Raw genomic sequence first — 20,247 nt, 5'->3', positions numbered from 1 at the left:
TACAAGCTCGCAGAGTGAAGCCCCTACGGTTCCTCGTTTGCTCGGTGAACACGCTCGGTGAAATACAAGTTATAGTGCCAGAAATAAAAGGTTCACGACAGCAAAGTGCCTATTACGTACAGAGATGGCGAAATTGTCCGAAGTATGCATATATAGACGTAGGTGTGATTGCATTCTACCAGATCGCATTCGCTCGCCGCTTGCGTAGTGGCTCTTTTTTTTTTTTTTTCACCCTTCCATCGTCACCCTCCGCAGTACGTGGCTCGATCAGTGGCCATGGCGTCGCGTTGCTACGCACGAAATCGCGGGTTCGACTCCCTACCACGGCGGCCGCATTCCGATGGGAGGAGGAATTAAAAAAAAAAAAAACGTTCGTGTACCGTAATTTGGACGCACGTAAAAAAAGAAAGAACCACACGTGTTAAAATAATCCGGGACCCTATACTACGGCGTCCATCGTAAACCACTGTACAGTTTCGCGACGTTAACCAGCGCAATTTAATTTGAACTCTTCTGTTGTCCGCGAAAGCTCGCAGTGCATCTTAGGAAATACTACACATTTCTTCCCCTCCCCCTCTTTTTTTTTTGCGGAGACTTTCTTTCACGTCATTTAACACCTGTCATTGAACCCCGTACGAATCAACGTTACTGGAATCGTTGGTACGAATGTCGTCATTCTCACTCTATAGGTGACGTCCCCCCCCCCCCCCCCCCCACTTCCGGTAGTCACACTCGTGTAGAAGGTAATTCAATTACGCTGTTGCACATACATCGCTCGGGGTGGTGTCTGACCATTACGCGCGCTACCGCGGTGATAGGTATATATGCGCGCGTAGTATATAACGAACGTGCGGCGATTTCATTACACTAATGCAGCAGCAGCCGCTGCTGCTGCTGTGGACTCGCGCACAGGGGGCCTCCTCCCTCTGGTCGCTGTTCAGTGATCGGGTGCACGCGTCTTTATCTGCAGCGAAGAGGAAAGACACCGCAGTGCACCGCGCCCCGCGCGCATACCATCGACCGCAGCGGCGCGCGAGCGAGTGTGCGACGCCGTGGGAAGCACAGCGGATCGAACGCGGAGGCTATACCTTTTATAGTCGCGGCTCGCACACTGCTTGGCTCGCTGGCCACGTTCCCTGTGTGCTGTTCGCTAGCGCTGGGGAGCATCAGCGGGGGAGAGGGGCTTATTTCTTTTCCCGTGTTGCTCTCTCTCTCTCGCTCTCACTGTCTCTGTTTTCTCATGTGGCGTCTGAAAATAGTGGGGCGACCTGTTCGCCCGCAAAGTGTTAGATCGCTTTTTTCCCCTCTTCAAGCTTGAATTGAAATTGAGTTCATCACCACCACCACCACCACCATTATTATTATTATTATTATTATTATTATTATTATTATTATTATTATTATTATTATTATTATTATTATTATTATTATTTGCCCTAGCAGAGGTGCGCGCTGTCGTGGACGTGGACGTTGGCGAGCGGCACAAGTAGCTTGACGTGTCCTGCTGGAAAGCCGTCGCATGACATTGATAGGCAGGGTGGATAGTGCAGACGATCGGAGTATAGGCAACGAGTACATGGCTGTCAAAAGTACGACATGAGTGGACGGATGTAACAAAACGAAGAGAGGAAGTGGTAGGGAAAACCTGGCATCTGCGCCGATGCGCCTAGCGTTGCGCGTGTATAGCATATTCGTGCAACCGAGATGTGCGACATAATAATAATAATAATAATAATAATAATAATAATAATAATAATAATAATAATAATAATAATAATAATAATAATAATAATAATTTCAAAAATAGGCAATAAAGAATGAGAGAGAGAAGAAAGGGGCTGACTTATGCGCCATCGAGCTCATTTAGAACAAAGCAGACGCTAATGACAAAAAACTGTAACGAAAGCAGAAACAGCGGATATGAACTATAATAGAGTACGCTCAAATATAGCTTGACGGCCCGCGCGATGCTATATTGCGCCGGTCTGTACGTCGTCGTTACGCTTTCGCTTGTTCGCCGAAGATGTCATGTTGCCGAATGCGTGAGCTCTGTGTACAGTTAGAGTTACTGTATATGCTACCAAAGGTAGCGTATATGCTACCTTTGGTAGCATATACAGTAACTATATGTACAGTTGTACAGAATTTGCCTGGCGGATCGATTGACAACTAAACGAAAAAAATAAGGGGGGTGGGGTCGTTGGTTCGAGATGGGGAGGCCTCCATGACTGCGAGCAGAATTGTGCGACAAGCATCAGAATATCTGCTGTCGGGCTAGTCAGTGCATTATGCATTCTTCGTAGCAGTCACGGTTACTTATACAGCGCGTACACAGCGCAGGAAAAGCGAGCGAAGAGCAGCGTTCTGTCCTCTCCCTTGTTTCTGCGGCGCCTTGTGCGCGTGCTGCAACACTGCTGCGAAGAATGCAAATAGAGCAATCTCGAAACTTTTCTGGAGAAGCTTTACGAAATTTTCGCGCGAAAAGCTCTCGTTTTGCTTCTCATGTATACTTGAAACCCAGCAAAGAGGCTCCTTTCTATTTTCTTTATTTTTTTTTTATTGGAGATACCTTTCAGTGCGAGATAGTATACAGGTAGCCGCGTCTTTCTTTTTTTTTTCTTTTTTTTCAGTTGTATTCATTTGCGAGTGTTCTTGGGCCATCTTTGTCGTTTGAGTAGCGTTTCGCGTTTAAACCTTTAGTTCACGGGTGTCAGAATTAACGAGCTGTTCAATGTCCCTTCACGAGCTTCCTCAATAAGTTCTCTCTCTCTCTCTCTCATAAGTCGAAGAAACTACTTCTGGGGAGTTCTCAAAGCCGCTGCTCTTAATCACGAATGTGAAAACTGAGCTTATTTCTCAGTCTTTTGGCTTTTGCGAGGACCAAATCAGTTCCATTTTCATTCATTGCACTACAAAACTCTGTGCATAGGATCTGCTTAGTACGTGTGTGACGAAACTACGAAATGTGTAAAAGAAGTCTAGTAGTGATCGCTACATCACCGTCAATCAACACGGCGTCCGATGTCAACTCGTCTATAACACTACTATTTCAGCAATTTATTCTAACATACGCAGTTTCCTTCCCAATCGTGACGTCGTATTTAATCCAGTTCTATCATCTGGATGTAACTTCTTGATACTCACCGAAAGCTGGCTAACCGCAGACGTATCCGATGTGGAGGTCATGGATGACCTACCCGGTTTACATGTTTCCCGTAACGACCGCCAGCACTCTATAGAAGCGGCGGGGTGCTCATTGCCGTCAGTATTACGATACCGTGCTCCGCTGTTCACAACTCAAGTGACCTTGAAATATTATGACTACACTTTCGTGCAACTCCGCAAACTATCATACTCGGTGTTTGCACCCCCGCCCCCTTCCGCGAGCAGACACTGGCTTTACTGATAAGCTTAACTGCGTCCTAGATGTACTAATGAAAAAAAAAAACACTAGTGCTCAGATTTTGCTCTTCAGAGACTAATTTCCCTCTTATCAACTGGAATAGCTATGCACCTTTGTCGTATAGTAGAACCGAAAATGATTTCCTCGAAGTCTGCTTTAACTTCAACTGAACCCAGCTAGTTTTAGAACCAACCCGCGTAGTGCAGGACTCCGCCAGGAATTTAGGTCTTATATCAACTAACAATCCGTCTAGCCTATCTTCGATGTATTATCTCCGGGAAATTAGCTACCATAAAGTAATTCACGCTCTATTCAACTTTGCCTTTCCAAAACGAGAATCATGGAATAAAGTAATACGCTTATGCAGTAATGGCAACTACGTTGCGATTAACAACGCACTTGTGTATTTCTACCGCACTTTCAGTGCTGAATTCCGCAACCGCACATGTGCGGTACGGAATTCATCCTCAACATATGGCTTTTGCCGAAGATGAAGAGGTTGAAGAATACGATGACATAGCACGTCATCGACGGAGGTGTCCTGGGTCGGGCCCTGAAGGTACTAAAATAGTCGGACGAGAGGTATGGGCTTTTTGCGCTGGAGTTTGAGGTGTAGCAGCGGCGCCTGGTGGCGGCGCGCGAAACGTTATCTGCGTAGTATATGGGTAGGTACCAGCTTGGGTAGTATTCAGTCCTGGCTGTGGCGAAGCACGTTTCTATAGCCCGAGTTCTGCGTCGATTCGCACTTTTTTCTGCCCTGTTGCGAGTGCGAAAAGGCTCGTCACTTCTCACAGACCACGCCGACCACGCTGCGAGCTAGCCGCAGCCTATAGTTTAACGAAAACGGACTCTCCGTGGGACGTAATGCTGGAAGCAGAAGGAATCGGTGACGCCGATCCGGATAGACCTAGCTCAGCCTCGAAAAAGCGTCACCGTCGTTACTGCTGCGTCTCGGGCTCCCATGAACAAGAAGGCCTGACTCCCAACATCAGAGTCTACCGTTTTCCTTCAAGGCTTCGCGAAGCGGAGCCTCGGGCGCGCTGGGTAGCTGCAGTTCGTCGCGCTGGGTAAGCGAAACTTTGCGCCATGCTGACTGCTTCGCCTGTCTTGAAGCTTGCTTGATTATCTGCGTTCTAAAATTCGGTATTTTGCACCTACAGTCCCGACGGCAGACCGACATAGCAGCAGCTTGATTAGCAGCTAGTGATGCTAGCTAGCTAGTGAATAGCAGCTGGTGATTCACGATTCGAGATCCGGCCACAACGACAGTTAACAATTCGACCGGTACTAAGTGGTCAAGTGACCAGGTGTGTGCAAATTATCACAAATGGTAGGGCTGATTCGGTAACAATTCACTACCCCACTACGAGCAGCACGTACAGGTTAGAGAGTTAAATGTGCTCATCCTTGACCTCAAGCCAGCACGTTGAGGCTGCGCAGCAAGGTAGTATTGATTGCAGCACATCGATGTTCGAGCGCTGTCATTAAAAGCATCAAGAGCAGCGCACGAGCTCGCGCTGCAGCGCGATTCGCACGTACGTTACTGCGAGCTCATATGCATTGCATCTGTTATTTATCAGTTGCTAAAGGGACAGATGGCCGCTACTACAGCGCAGGCATAACTACTTGTCTAGCGGCAGGCAGTCAACAAAGATAGCAGGAGGCCTGCCGTTTCGCGGCATGTCGAAAGACCGCTGCCGTCGCGGCGCGTACCGTCGTGCGCTCGAGTAGTTCCGTACACACGATGTCTGCTTATCGCTGCTGTGAGTTCATTTACAGCAAGCATTTCCTCGCCTTTGTGCGCCTGAATCTAGCAGCGTGCAAACGTTACCTGAAGTTCAACTTTGTACGCGACTCGCTTCCACTTGCGATTGACACCGCGCTAAAACTTCGCCGCTTATTTCTTGAACGGCGTACACGTATTCGGCGTTGCATAATTTTTTGCCTATACGTAGCGTGCCACCCCTGAAAAAATCTTCGGTGCCCGATATTCGCTGCAAGCCGTGGTACAACATAACCGAAAGTGGCGGGTCCATATTGTAAACGTGCTTTCCGAAGCAGACAACCGAGCTTGGTACTACCCAGTTCAGGACAGAGGGCGCTTCTTTAGCACAATTTTCGCAGCGCCCCCTGGGCAATGCAAAAGCCCCACACTGGAAGAGTTCGTTGCACAGGCCTGAAGTTTTCGCAACGAATGTTTGCGATAGTGTTTTGTTGAAAGCTCAAGAAATCCTAACAAATGTCTGTGACCAATCCCCTGTGACAACGACGACGACGACGTTGTTGTTGTTGTTGTTGTCCTGAGTGGCCGTGGCACATACCCACTCACTTGTGAGTGGTCATCAATGGCGTCTTCTGTTATGTGCCCACTTGTGGGTCTGGGCCATTTCATTGACGATGTCCTAAAGCATTCTAAATTCTCAATCCAGGGCGATAACAGCTGCCTATAAACTATGACCCCGGCACCACCCGCTGCGGTCTTGCTTATACACACAAAGCACACCCAAGAGTTCTTATCACTGAGAACGGTCGATCTTCTGCATGATCGACCGCACTTGCATTCATTCGGAATCCGACTGACGCTAGCGTGGACCATTTCGAAAAAATGCTGGTCGTTTCCTCTTGCCGCGCTTTATTCCATGGCAGTCTTGCTTGTCTCACCGGAAAGAAAAAGATAGTAAAACTAAGAGGAACAACAACAGGCAAGAAGAATACATTGCCGAAGAAGAGGAAGCGTCGGATTTCGCGGCCAGCAGACGGGCGATGTCGCTGTCGATGGGCGACGACGAAGCCGGCTTGTGCGCCGAGCTGGAGCGGCGGCCGTGCAGTCGCACAGCGCGGAAGAGGTTCACCGGTGGAGGCCCAGCGTGGCAGCCGGAGGAGCCCCATGCGGCGCCGCCGCCGTCGCTCGTCGCCGGGCCACCGTCAGCCCTCCGATGCCTAGAACCGGCGCCGCGGCTGCATGCTGCGACGTGCCCAGGATCACTCACACCAGGACACAGCCCGCCTGCTGCAGGAGGGCTGGCTTCGCGGCGCCGTGCAGTAAGGCTCGCGTCGCTCGCTCTCGCTCTCCTTTGTACGTTAACGCATACCGCAGTATATATGCCCGTGGCACGCTGTCTTCTTTCTGCACGGAGGCACAGCCGACATGTCGACATCGTTAGGACCATAGGGCTTCCAGCTTGCTGGCTACTATTGGCTTCGCGTTTCGCGCGCTGCCCCGGTCGTGGCTCAAACTGCTCACACTGCTTTGGCGATTGAAGTCGCGGTGTGCGGAAAACACCGCGCGAAAAAATCCTCAGGGCTCACCATATATCTGCGTACTCGCGATTGCCGTGCCTTAATTATGCGGCCTTAAAACAGATTCCGGTGCCAGGCATGAGGGAGCCCGCGTGCCGCGAGCGGGCGGCGGCTGCGTTCCCAACCGCGAGAGGCCCAGCACGATGGCCCGAACGCCGTGTGACTGGCGCAGGAGCGCTGCCGAGCCCGAAGCAAGCACCGCGAAGCCACCAGAACCATCCGAGCCTGAGAAACCAACCGCTGCACCCTGCGGCACCGGCGGCCGGGGCTGTGACGCACGTGCATCGCCAACAGCGCCAGCAGCAGCCACAGCCACAGCCACAACAGCAGTCGCATAAGTCGCAGCCTCAGTCGCAGCAGCAGTCGCGACTGTCCAGCGGCTCCCACGGCGGCACTACCGAGCCGTGCGTGCAGTCGCCACGTAGAGCGTCCTCGCTCCAGCGCCGTTCGGGTTCCGATGGCGCTCACGGCAGCAAGCAGAGTTCTTCTTCTAGCGATGGAGACATGTGGGCCTGCCTCATGCGACTCTTCCGGGTTGTCGTTTTGAAAAGGTCCCACTTGCGCCATTGGCTGAAAACGACCTCCTGGAAAGATGTTAGTAGCGCCGCCCTACCTCATGTGTACGCATGCACGTGAGAGTGTCAAGCACACGTTCGCCACCCGTGCAGCCGCCGTGGAGCGCGTGCCGTTTTCGCGGCTGTGTCGAGCATCGCGATCCGTTCGTGGATTTCCGGAAGCAGTTACTCTTAGCTGCTTTTATTTCTGATTTCTCGTTATTTCTCATACGATGCAAGTGGTAACTGTTGTAACTTAATGCGCGAGATCGCATGCCCATCGCTGTTTAAATGAACCTTCATGAAATTAGTCGCTATAGCTTAATCGCAATGCTCGGAAAGTATGAGTGGTTTGTTTCCGTGGCGGCTGCACGTGACTATTTGTATAGACTGTCCTGCTCAGTGTCGCAGATTAGCGTCCTTGTGTATGAAGCATTCGCTGTTGGCCTCCGTCGCCGAACGAGAATGTGGCATACACGTTTTCATCAGGACGAAAAGGTACGCCTCTCTGGGATCTTGCATTCACGGTCACGGTCGTGCATTCAACCTATCTTAGCGTTTTTGAAAGCAGCGTGGGTGCGTGATCGTCACGTGTTGGAGCATGTCGCACGCGCGTGACGAACTACTAACAATCAGGAATTATTTGTGGATAACTTTCATTGAGAAACTCTCTTCTCCAATCTGTACCACACAGTGCATTGACTCGAGGATGTTGCCGAGACGCACGCGAGGAACGCATGGGTTGTCCGCGCGCAGGCGCGAATGCTTGGGAATTGCGCGTATTGTTTTCTTGACATTTTCCAACGATGCAGCTGCTTCCATCCTTCGTTGACATTTGAGCGGCTGTTGGCAGGCGTCACGTAGCCCTTTCTTCGCTCTCACTTTTCTCCTCACCCTTTGGCTGCGTCCTGAAGACATGACTGGTCTTTCGTCTGCGTTCGTGGTCAGCGCCGTTTCTTGAAAGATTCCTGTTCCTGGACGCGAGCTTTCGCAATGGGTCTCGCTGCGAAGAAACGTGATCAGTGAGAAAAAAAGAAAAGAAACATCGCAGCCAAAGTTACCCGCCTTCCTAAAAATGTGCTTGGATAAAAGCCAAGTATCTGAGAGAGAGACGAACTGACGAAATAGGAAAGGTTGTGCCTGGTTTGCTATCTACACTCGACTGGAAGGTGAAATGCATGGAGAAAGAAAAATGAGAAATGTGACCAGCGAAGATGTGTATGTGGTGGCGAACTGTCCATTGCCGTGCGTCAAGCGACGTATGCACATAAATGGAAGGCGAGGCGCGTCTAGTCGCACTTCCGCAATGTTGAGCCTCGGAAGACGATGAGGCTCCCGGGAAACGTTCGGCTGGATTGTAGCCACGTCGGCGATGGGCGTTCTCGGGCTCACGGTACTCTGGGTCCTGCTGGCGGGCGCACCGCATTAGTTTGGCGTTAACGGTCCGTACGTCGTCGGTCATTTTGGCCCGCCGGCGCCGCACAAATTCCCGTTGTTGCTGCCGCCGACGATCTAGACGGGCACGCTGTTCATGAGGGAACAGCTTCTTCAGGGGCCCGAACCGTTGGCACATACGCGCTTCTGTTCTCATTTCCGTTCCTTGAGGGCACGTCCTTCTTCGGAGCGAACGATACGCGTCCTGCCCATAGCACGGCCAAATTACAACCGATAACGTCGCTATGGAAATGATTAAAGAATGAAGCACAACTATTGGTGGATACAGTATTACATTTTACTATGACGCGCCCGGCGTCGAACGACGCGCGCCCGCGCGCCGCGAAAGTCGGACTATAAACGCTAAACGCGTGTTCTACACGGCTCGATAGACGCACAAATTTTTTTCCAGAACCCAGCCATATAAAACTTCACTATTAAAAAAGAAATAGAAACGATAAAGCCTGTGGAGACTTGAATTGGTTGACAGTTGTCGATGAATAAGAACTGCCTCGATCCTGGTGGAGCTTACGTTTCGTCAAGGGTACTTAAACGCCCTGCTAGGACTAGTCAACCATTGGCGAAACTTGTTTGTACCAGGTTCGGACGTCCTTCGTTCGCCAACTTTTAATCGGGTCCGTAAGAAGGCACACAGAGGAGGATCGCGCTGTTCCAGCATTGCGTTCGCTGTCCTCCAGGTGACGCGCCTGCGGCTTGGCTCCGGCACTTTGAGCCTGCGAGGTTTGGGGTCGCGATCCGCGCCGTTGGCGGAGCACGCTGGATCCACTTCCAAGCTTGACCTGCAAGCTTCTGACGTTCTTGCGGACTGCTTGGCGGATGGTCTCCAGTCTCTCCACCGGGACGTCGCCGCTGTCCAGCGGCGCGTCGGCGAACGTACGGCTGCAGCGACCCCTCGCTACGCCTGAGAGCCGCCGTGGCGGCAGCACCGCGTTGGACGTGCGTGTTTGTCTCCGCCAGGGAGGCTTCCTGGCAGGAAACGCCCGTTTCGCGCTTAGCATAATCCATCTGGCGATAAATGCGAACGTTGTTGGCACCGAGGCCTCGACCGGGTTCGAAAGGGAGTTGGGGGAAATGCGCTGAGAGATTGGTGGTGCGAAGGATGCAGCGATTCTTCTTCTTCTTTTTTTGCACCATTGCAAAAAAAAAATAAAAAATAAATAAGAAAACACGCCAGGGAATTGAGGAAAACGAGATGGTTGTGCCATATGAGCCTGTTTCTATAGAGGATGCTCATAGCGTCATTATTGTGATCGCGTGTTTAAAAAAGTCAGTGCATTTCCACTTTGTGTAGAAGGATGACCAGCGAAGCTGTGTATGTGGGCCCTTTAATGGCGAACTGCACCTCCGCCGCGGGTCGGCCCGCCATTGTACTATCTTCGGGATCGGCCAGCATATGGGGAGTGCTTGACGCCTGGTTCACCTCTGCCGCGGTACGGCCCGGCATTGCAATATCTCCGGGATCGGCCCATATGGGGAATTTCTTGCTTACCACGCCACCAACGACACGAAAATTTCCTTGGACTGTAAAGGTACACAGCTTCGCTGTAAAGCAAGCCCTCGTGCGATGTTGTGTACACTGTTAAGTTCCGCCATATTGTGGAATATCGCTATCTCGTGAGCCCTGATTTCCTCAAAGCGCCAACACGGTGTCGAGACAGAGCGGACTCGCCTTCGTCAAGGCAGTCCCCTTCTCGAAACGTTGGCTTCAACCGTGTCCATTGCTCGACGACATTTAATCCAGCTTCCTGTGAGAAGCTCCCGTCTTGTTTGGTGGAAAAAGGAAGCGCGCAAAAATGTATCGGACGCCCCAGATGTGCGACAAACGTGGTGCACCAACGTGCGTAAATAAAAAGAAAATACATGCGTAATTAAAAAATTGCCTTTTATGAAGTCACGTTCACCGAAAATGTGCGAACGTTGTAACTACCTAGCGCGTCAACAAAGGCAGGTACGGCTGAACAGACCTGAATTCACGTACTATTACAAAGTGCTCTACAAAACAGTGAACAGAAGAAAAGAAAAGAAAAAAAAATGACGGAGCGTTGTTGGAATGTATTCGATATTGTTCCCAAACAAGGTGTGAAGAGCTTCGAAAGATGAAAAGGCCCATTGTAAATGCATAACCTCGGCAGAATTATAATGTATCGGCGGTGTTATTGTTTCTTGTTTACGATGTACCTATCTACGGTAAAGTGCGCTCGAGTAAGGAATTCCTGTTCATCACCATGCTTCGAGCCTCAACATCAGTGTGAAAAGCTTTAACGGAAATTCACTATGAGAGCTACGAGACAAGAGGGTCGAATTCGCGTTTTCCATGTACGCTAAGCTCTCTTCGAAGTTTCAGGCAGCATCAATTTCTTCTCTTTGTCAGAGAGAGAGAGAGAGAGAGAACGACACGTATATTCATCCGTACAGAATGGAGTATCTGGCTGCTAAGCTTATGACAAGAAAGACAGCGAAGGAAAAAAAAAATCTGCACCTGGAAAAAGTAAGCCGCTGGAAATCAAGCAGAAATCTCACCGGGGACGTTCCCGCAACGGGTCCCCGTTTCATATTTGCGTCCATTCACCGGGTCGTTAATAAACGCTCCGCGGCCCGCTTTAAAGTTGCAGGTATGTCTACCACGTTTGTGCGCCTTCTGACGAGCAGAGCACCACTCATTCTTTTCTTTTTCCTTCTTTAGAAAAAAGCTCGAGAACTCCGCGACGAGGCCGCTCTCACTTTGCCAAGTTACGCACCCAGTGCTCGTTTCGAGTGGATGTAACTTCGCGCACCGAACGCGCGAGCTGCTTCCTCCACCGTGGCACCTGCGCGGAGCGTGTTTATGGCGGCCACAGAGCCGTTGCCCTTTATGGCAGAGTAGTTTCGCTGTCCTTCCACCTGTGGGGCTTATACCGATGAAGGTGTGGTTATACACGCAATTCTTAAGTAGCCTTCATGCGCTGTTTATCAAACGCGGCGCGTATAGCACAGGTATGAAGGCCCCTTCGGCCATTGCATGCGTGAAGCCGCTTCGGCAATGAAGGAAGGAAACAAGGTGGGCGAGATGAGAGTGAGAGAGGGCCACTGGCGGGCTACGCGGATTACGCATAGAAATGTGTGCGCGGGGGCTTAAGTGACGTTGGTATCGGAACGCACCAGCTGTTTTCTTGTTTAATGGCAGCAATGCGGTGCGCATATACTGTCAGTGACGTCGCTGTCGGTGTGCCCTTTCCTCTGTCCGAAAACGTTTTCCTTCAGTGCACAGAGTTCGCGAGACTTTCCTTGTTCGCGCGCACGGGAGGACTACTGCACGTGGCCTTTGCATATTTGTGTGTGCGTTCGCGTATCTATCGACGGTTCGCCTTTGCCGTCTCTTTCTGCGTGTTCCCTTTGGTATATACCGCTGTACTCTTCGCGGCTCGCAGAGTATATACAGTGTACAGCGTCGACTCCGTCAAACTTCGCTCGTATACGTAGTGCAGGTTTTAGTTCACAGTTGACTAGGGCGTCGCGTCACTGGTGACGTTACTGGTGACACGCGGTTGCTCTTGCGGAGTTTGTTGACCCTATCCCACGTGCTCCTTTCCCAGCTGCCTCTATTCATTTCGTCGTGTTTTTTTTTTTTTATTATTCTCGGCAGCTTAATCCCACGTTTACATGCAGAAATCTGCGCGTGTTGTGTCCAAGGCGCGGCGTGTCAACGGCGCTGCGCCTCCACGCGCCAACATATCTCGTTTCTCTATTTCTCCGAGCATTTTAATCGCCGCATACGCTGTATTATTCCACGGGGACGCCGTTTCAAAAGCCGCTGGCAAGATAGAGCGGTCAGACTCGTAATTCAACAGCTTCGGCATGCCGAAGAGGCTATTATACAGCATGGACGACAATGGGCGATGCTATCTATGAAGTATATAAGTATATACGAGCTGCCATGGATGCAACCGTGTGGTCCGGTGCTCAGCAGTTGTGATAAGGGAACAAGAAGCTCGCGCTTCGATAAGATCAGTGCCGCTGTAATCACCTTCGCGACGATGCTATGCAGACCTCTTTCTGGGCCCAACTCCTTATACTGCACGCCGTGTAGGCCCCATGTATAACTGCTTTTGCGTGCTGAGCCGGATATGTGAGGCTGATAATGGCGTTTATGAACAGTAAACGGATGCGCGCTGTGGACATTTTCCGTGTGTGGTGTGTTAGTTTAAGCATATGTGAAGCCAGGCATTCATTAATTGCCAACATATTCCACTCGCGCAGTTCCCTTGTGGGCGAACTCGCCCTCACCGTATGACGTTGCAAGACACACAGGGAAGCATTTATCTCGCGAGGCTTAATTGGGAGGGAAGATTCTGACATGTCTATAAACAGTTTCTTTTTTCTTTTGTACCAACTTTATGCGTATCTACAAAAACTGGATATACAGTAAGATGTTCAGGCTGCCTGGGCTATTGCTGTAATATATACATGCAGGGCCTTCCAAGTATCTCCTGGATAACGGATATAGCTCCATCGCGCGTGCATAACCTAATGCGTTCGGCGCGAGAAAGAACCATTGTTAGGGGACATTGCTCTATTTAAAAACTTATCTCGACCACTGACCTTCGTCAGCTTTATCACCGGATTTCGGCGTTTCCTGGTTTGAACCGAAAACGCTTTGCCTATAATGGCAGGTGTCCGGTCGAAAGCTTCGATATACAGATGGCTTTTCGAGCGTACGGAACATCACTGAGCGTATAGAGGCTGCACAGAAGTTTCGCTTCCGTTGGCCACTTCTCGAAAGTCCTCGCGCGTCACGACGGTGAAGATTAATGGAGCGCGGAGGCTGCATGCATGCTGCTTGTTTCCGCGCCAGGCCAAATTTGCCCGCCTACGCTAGACACGTGCCGGAAGCGCGTCGTTGTCCTTACCTGTAACTGTTTTGCGGTAGTGTGAGTAAACCTATACGAGTGAAAAACAACAACCGAATGCTGCGAGTGAGAGGTGCGCGCGCGCTCGCCGTCGTTTTCACCGAGGCGCGCTGCACACGTGTCGTCCTGGTGTCGCTGACTTTGTTATTATAACAGCTCAGCAGTTTGTCTTCCACTGGATGAATTCGCCTCGTCGTCTTAATGGTCGAGGGTGCCTTGTTTAGACGGCCTCCGTAATTAAAGATGCAGTGTGCATCCTTCATACTGGCAAGTCAGAGAAAAGAAATTAGGTAGCGGTCGCTGCGAAAGAAATGCACATCTACTGTATATGCAGACTGATGTCGCTGCATAAAGGATTATGCTTTGGATGCAGTGCTTCCCTTATTCAAAAGCTTATTCGAAGCACACGGTCGGGCCACTTGCTGAAGTCCGCTTGCCGAATACTTGTTGAAATGCGAAACCTTTATGTATCATTACGGAGAATTTCTGTCGGCTTTAGTATCTGACTTCTTAAACTATATGGCTCACGTTGTCCTGCGTTCGGCCTTCGCACAGTGTAATACCGTTGCCATATATATGACGTTCAGCTAGAAAGCGCGAGGTCGCGGAATGAGGGCGGTATGCACAAAACGTTCAGGTGGTCGAAATTGATCCGTAGCCATCCACCACGCCCTTTCTCGTAGCCCGTTTGTGTAGCTTTATAACGTTGAACCAGATCAGTCATCAGTTTACAATCTAGTAGTCGCGATCATTCTTCTAGCGTACCCGCCGTGGTGGCGTAGTGGCTTTGGCGTTGCGCTGCTAAGCCCGAGGACGTGGTATCGGATCCCGGGTGCACTTCGATGGGGGTGAAATGAAAAAAAGAAAAAAAAAAGAACGCCCGTGTACTCTGCATTGGATGCATTTTAAGGAAACCCAGGTGGTCAGAATTAAACTGGAGTCCTCTACTACGGCGTGCCTCGTAATCATATCGTGGTTTTGGTACGTAAAACCCCAGACTTTGTTTTTAATATTTCCCATAGCGCCAAGTGCTCGTGCCGTCGAAAAAAAAAAGTAAGAAGAAAAAAATTCGCACTGCGCAACTTGCGTAATCCCCGTAGGTGTTATTTTCCTTTATATTATTTCCGTCCCCGTCACAGCGCCCTGTCCCTATTTGCGTCAAACATCGTTGTCAAGAATGGAGACGAGCATCCGAAAAGAAAGGGGAAATAATAGCGAACAGCGTGCGGTTTATAGCGAGCACATCGCGAACGGCACCTGAGTTCAGGGACGTTCACACATCGTCGACTCGCTAGCGCTGCCGTATCGAAGGGGTTGAGAGAACGTGACGGCCTCGTGGCGAAGGAGCGCAGGCGCGTCGGACGACGCACACGCGACGCAGCCCTCGTCTCGTGCAGCGGGCGTGCGTCACTTGCCCGGCCGTGTTCTACAGCCCCCCCGCGCCCCTCCCCATTTTCCCCCACCCTGTCTCCCTCGCTTTATCATGTATTTTTTAAACACCCGAACAAAGGAATGTGCCCCGCCGCGCAGCCGCCGAGATTGGTCGTTTGCTGCTCGCCCTCTCCCGTCTATTCTCACGCCCAGAGCACGTGCGCGGCGTCCATCGGCGTGTGGTGACAGTGATCGGTTTTTTGTGAAGAACATAACGTGCTACTTGCAGAAAAAAAAAAAAAAAAAACGCGTGCATTGGACAGGTATAAAATTATGGCTTATTCGCATTAGTAGGCGTCGAATGCGTTACGCACGTTCCCTTCTTTACTTCGGTATGATGCAGTGCATGGCAAATAATCTTCTGAAAATACTTTCAGAACGAAATATTCACCCTTGTTTTGGTAGTTTAGGCAGGTCTTAGACAGGAAGACGTTGCCCGTGAGTAGCATTTCATGGAGCTGCGCGAATGCGTACGAGCTGACAGGTGCGAAAGAACGCGAATGCACATCGAACCCGTTCTAACTAGTTATTTCCGCTCGTTACTCTCAGGAGCGGATTGCTCCGCTTTCCGGAGGCGACCTGTCGCGTTCTATCGCATACTTTGAAGGCGTCTGTGACGAGCAAGTAGCTGCCAGCAGTTGTATTACCCCGTGAGCTTTCTGTTCACTGCGCGCGCGCGCGCCTGCAGGTGCTGACGTCAGCAGTGCGAAAACTCCCGTAGAGGCCCGCCGCCGCTAACAGCCTTTGCGGTTGCGCGCTCCACTGAGCGGCGTCGAGATTTTTTGTCTCTCCCGTTCTTGCGCATGACGAACACTTGCCTCCGGCAGTGGTGTGGCGGCGCATCGTCGCGCGATAAAGGGCGAATCCTTCGCGCGACCTTGGATTGTGCGGGCCTCCTGCGAACGTCAGTCGGCTTCTTCTTGTGCTCGTTGTCGCCGGCGTCGGGACTTGCTCCAAGGAGATCGCGCGACGATTGCTCGGCGAGCCGTCGGCGCGGCTGATTGTGCCTCCCAGCTGAAGCGGCGCCTCCTGCCACCGGGCTTCGTCGTCGCGGACTCTTCTTGGGACAACACGAATGCCGGAACGCTGCACGAGTAGCCGACGGTGTTTCTCTCATCGGCTGTGTGCTGGACTGTAGTTTTGCCGCGCCGGTGTGTGCGTACCTCCCGACGGGCGCGTCAACGACGCAGACCTGCTGCATCCGCGACGGACACGCACATCGGGAAGCCATGCAAATCAAGTGGGCTGTGTCGAAGAAGTTGTTCCTCGTATGTGATGCTTCGCCCCATTCTCCGCAAAGCTATAAGCGTGCAAATTCTCTTTGGAACGGGAATGTGATATTCTTCGTAAGTGGCTCTCGGCAAGATTCAGTGCACGGTGGCATTGCTCGAAAGTCGTAGGACGGCATGGTCGATCGGTCGGAGCCTTACGGGCGGCTGTGCGCGTGTGTTAAATTGTGGTGTCAAATACGTTGGCAACGGCTGGGGAAAACTTCTGGTTTGTCCTTAATCTGCTTAATGCACGCGTGTATAATTTTGGTGAGCCTGCGACGTGCGGCAACAGTAAAATAACTACTCTACAGCGGGGGCGCGGTTTATGCCATGATGACATATTTGTCATATAACGCGACTTGTAATCTCATAAAAGGAAGCATGCATATTTGCTGATTTAAGCATGTGCACCCGTCGGTGTGTAATACATATGCAACTTTCTCTGTGCAGCATTTACTTTCTTCAACATTTGGCAGTGTGGCCTATAATAGCTTGTCATTTGAGAAAAAGAAAAAAAAATGCATGCGTTGTTGACATTCTCCCATGGTGTGCCACTATGCGCTCGTGCAAACTGTCATCATTGCCAGCAGGTTGAGTTATGTCAAGAAAAGTGCATTCCACATGTCCAAACTGATTTAATTTCACAATACACACGTGCTGCTCTGGAGCAAGCTTAGAAGGTTGGACAGTCATTCGGTTCTGGTAACAATGAATAGGAAATTGTCTACACTGCTCAAAGCTTTTTGTGGGTCATTCCAGCCATGCTGAAATATGTCGGCTGAACTGATCGCTAGCGAAAAGGTTAATGTATTTTCTGTGTGGTTTTATCTCTTCGTTCAGTAATATTGTTGGTCAAATTGGTCTAATCCTGTGTGCGATATCATGCTGAGTTGTTTTATTTTTCTATTTACAGGAGAGCTCAAGTGGGGTCAGTGTTGGAAGCTCAAGATCCCGAGATCACCTGGACAAGGCTCCACTGGGGCTTCGGAACCTTGGCAACACAGTGAGCAACATTTGGCATCATTATATATACCTAGCTATAGTGACCATCTTGAATAAGCACATTCATGGTTTTAATAGTACTTTGGTTCATATTGATAGGGCATGTAATGTAAAATTGTACCACTTGAGTCTCAGTGGCTCAGCAGTTGGCTGGGGCAAAATGCCTTGTTTGAAGCCTGTGTCCATTTTTTTTTTTTGCATTCCATTAATTGCTATGATAACTGTCCAAGAATGTGCCATTAGTTGCTTTCATGTGTTACAGCATTCTCGCCAAAGTCATGGCTGTAATAACTCAATAGAGAGTTTTTTAGAATAGGGGCCCCAAAGAAATAGCGTCGAAGCCACTGCGCATGCGCGAGATGCAAACCGCGTTTGGGTCTTGCGTTGGGCATGCTATTTCACACATTTAGCGAGAGCCCCAAAAGTTTCCCCAAAAGATTTATGCAAACAAACATGGCGGCACCCATCGAAGCGATGACTCTAACCTAGCACCAAACTGGGTTCGATTCGTGGTAACGTGTGAAGTTTGCAAGCTAGGAGTAGCGACTGTGGTTATTGCTTTCTCTGAACTAGTGTGTTATGAAGATTGATTCATTAGACGCCGCTGATTACGAATTTGATTGGGGATTTTATGGCTTGTAGGCCTAAGTACGGCTTAGCTTGGCTGGTGAAGGCACGTAAAATTGGAGTTGATGTTCGCCTCGATGTCAGTGAGGGAAACTTGAAGATGTTGTGGATGTCGCGAAGTCACATTACAGTAGGCACGCCAGTGACGCTGATTGCAATGAGGTTAACTGTTTATTAAGATAGAATATGCAAGCGATAGAAAGGAAAATATTTACACGGACATCACTACGAGTAACATGTTAGAATTTTGGTCTTCTTTCTTAGCCGAATCTCCACCGAATCCCCTCCAACGGCCCCGCACGTACATAAAAGCATCCCCAGCAACCCCCTCGCCATATCGTTCGTCCAATCGCACTGCGGTGCGCGCAGTGTACACACAACGGGGCTCCAAGGTGACACTATCGGGAGTTCCAATACGTCCAGGCCGTTGCCACAAATCCTTTGCAGTGCAACGAGCCCCCTTTTGTCTCACAAGTTCGCAAAAGACACACTTCCACGAAGAAAGCACTTCCACGCTCCGTTGGGGCATCTGGACAGTTTGCGAATGTCTCGGCCTAGAGCGGTTCAGCGACGAGGGGTTGACTTCAAGGCCAGGGCACTGCTTCCGCGAACCGACTGGCGGAAGCCCGACACACAGTCACCCCGCTTACGCGCTCTCCGTAGACCGCGGGTCCCCCACCCCCGATGGCTATAAATCGCCGCCGTCTTGGTGTCGAACCACGCGTCTCTTTTGACCACCCCGCGCGATCCTTGCATGCAGCCGTCCGCGCAAACAACGCCGACCTCCACTCCTCCCCACCAAGAATGTCACGGGGATACTTGTTGTCAGCGTGACATTTCACACACACACCACCCGCACACACCACACAGCACATCACGAATGGTCCTTGCAATTAACAATGGAAGGGCACAAATCTGCTGTCAGGTCCACCATGCATCCGCGGTAGAAACAACAAAAATAGCTTCGCTGTCGACCGTGAGGTCTGTCGACAGCAGCACCTGCGAACACTAGAATTGGGCACGTGCGTCCTAACCCGCATGCACTCACATACAAGCCTATACACACAAGCACTTAGCAAAGCCACAGTGGCTGCGCATTTCCCGTATCAGGCTTTTACTCCCCCTCACCGTCATCTAATCGCGACAGCGCATCTGCACATCGATTTGCCGTGCCTTTTATGTGAACTATCTCTAATTCATACTTCTGTAGCGCAAGTGACCAGCGCATCAGCCTTGGGCTGGTGGATGCGGAGCCGGCCAGAAACGTTAGCGGATTATGGTCGGTGGCCACCTTTATTTTTGCTCCAAATAGCCAGGTGTCCAGCCTCCCCAGCGCCCACACGACCGCAAACGCCTCTCTCTCTATGGCTGACCACTTTGCCTGTGATGCTGATAGCTTTTTACTCAAGAATGCGACTGGCTTTTGTTCTCCCTCCACAAGCTGCGATAGGCAAGCCCCTACCGCTATCTCGGAGGCATCGGTTGTCAACAGAAACTCATTATCATGATCAGGCGCCACTAACTGCGGCAGTGATGCTAATACGTTCTTTACAGCGCAAAATGCATTCTCTGCCTCCTCATTCCACGGGATCACCTTAGGTATCCTACGGCCTGTCAAGTCAGTTAGCGGGCGCACCACCTTAGAATATTTGGGAACATATTCACGGTAATAGTTAAAAAGGCCCAGCACACTCCTAAGATCCCTCTTGGTTTTCGGCGCCTGCAGTTTGAAGATGGCACTCACCCTATCTGGATCGGGGGAATGCGTCCCGGATCCGACGACATGACCAAGGTATTTCACCTTTGTCTGTGCGAACTTGCACTTAGTAGGATTCGCCGTCAGACCCACCTGCCTGAGAGTGGCCAACACCTTTCCCAAATGCCGCATGTGGTCTGCCCAGGTTGTCGAAAATACAGCCACGTCGTCAATATATGCCATGGCATATTCTGAATGCTCACGTAAGACATCATTCATAATTCTCTGAAAAGTTGCGGCCGAGTTTCTCAACCCGTACGGCATGACTCTCCAAGCATACAAACCTTTAGGTGTAGCAAAAGCGGTGAGTCGCTGCGACTCCTCCTCTAGAGCTATCTGCCAATACCCCCTAGTCATATCTAGCACAGATATGTAGCTGGCACGCGCTACCTCGTACAACAACTCAGTCATATTCGACATAGGAAAGCTGTCAGGCTCTGTCACTGCATTTAATTTCCTGTAGTCAACACACATCCTTAATGAGCAGTCTTTCTTGGCTACACACACTACTGGGTGTACGAAGGAGCTGTCTACCGGATACACGAAGCCCCAGTCTTGCAGT

General features: G+C 50.6%; 1 protein-coding gene across 2 annotated transcripts in view; it reads left to right on the top strand.

The window, feature by feature from the left end:
• The window catches only part of LOC126531127 (ubiquitin carboxyl-terminal hydrolase 2-like), a 275,489-nt gene that overhangs the window by 226,055 nt on the left and 29,187 nt on the right, over positions 1 to 20,247 (top strand). For both annotated transcript variants that reach the window (XM_050178540.3, XM_050178539.3), the window contains exon 4: positions 17,214 to 17,303. In XM_050178540.3, coding sequence (XP_050034497.1) covers positions 17,214 to 17,303 — 90 coding nt within the window. The remainder of the gene's footprint in view (positions 1 to 17,213; positions 17,304 to 20,247) is intronic.

This window comes from Dermacentor andersoni, chromosome 5 (genome assembly GCF_023375885.2).
Source record: "Dermacentor andersoni chromosome 5, qqDerAnde1_hic_scaffold, whole genome shotgun sequence".
Lineage (NCBI taxonomy): Eukaryota > Metazoa > Arthropoda > Arachnida > Ixodida > Ixodidae > Dermacentor > Dermacentor andersoni.
The sequence above is the reverse complement of the archived record's forward strand: the minus strand, read 5'-3'. Positions and strand labels throughout refer to the sequence as shown.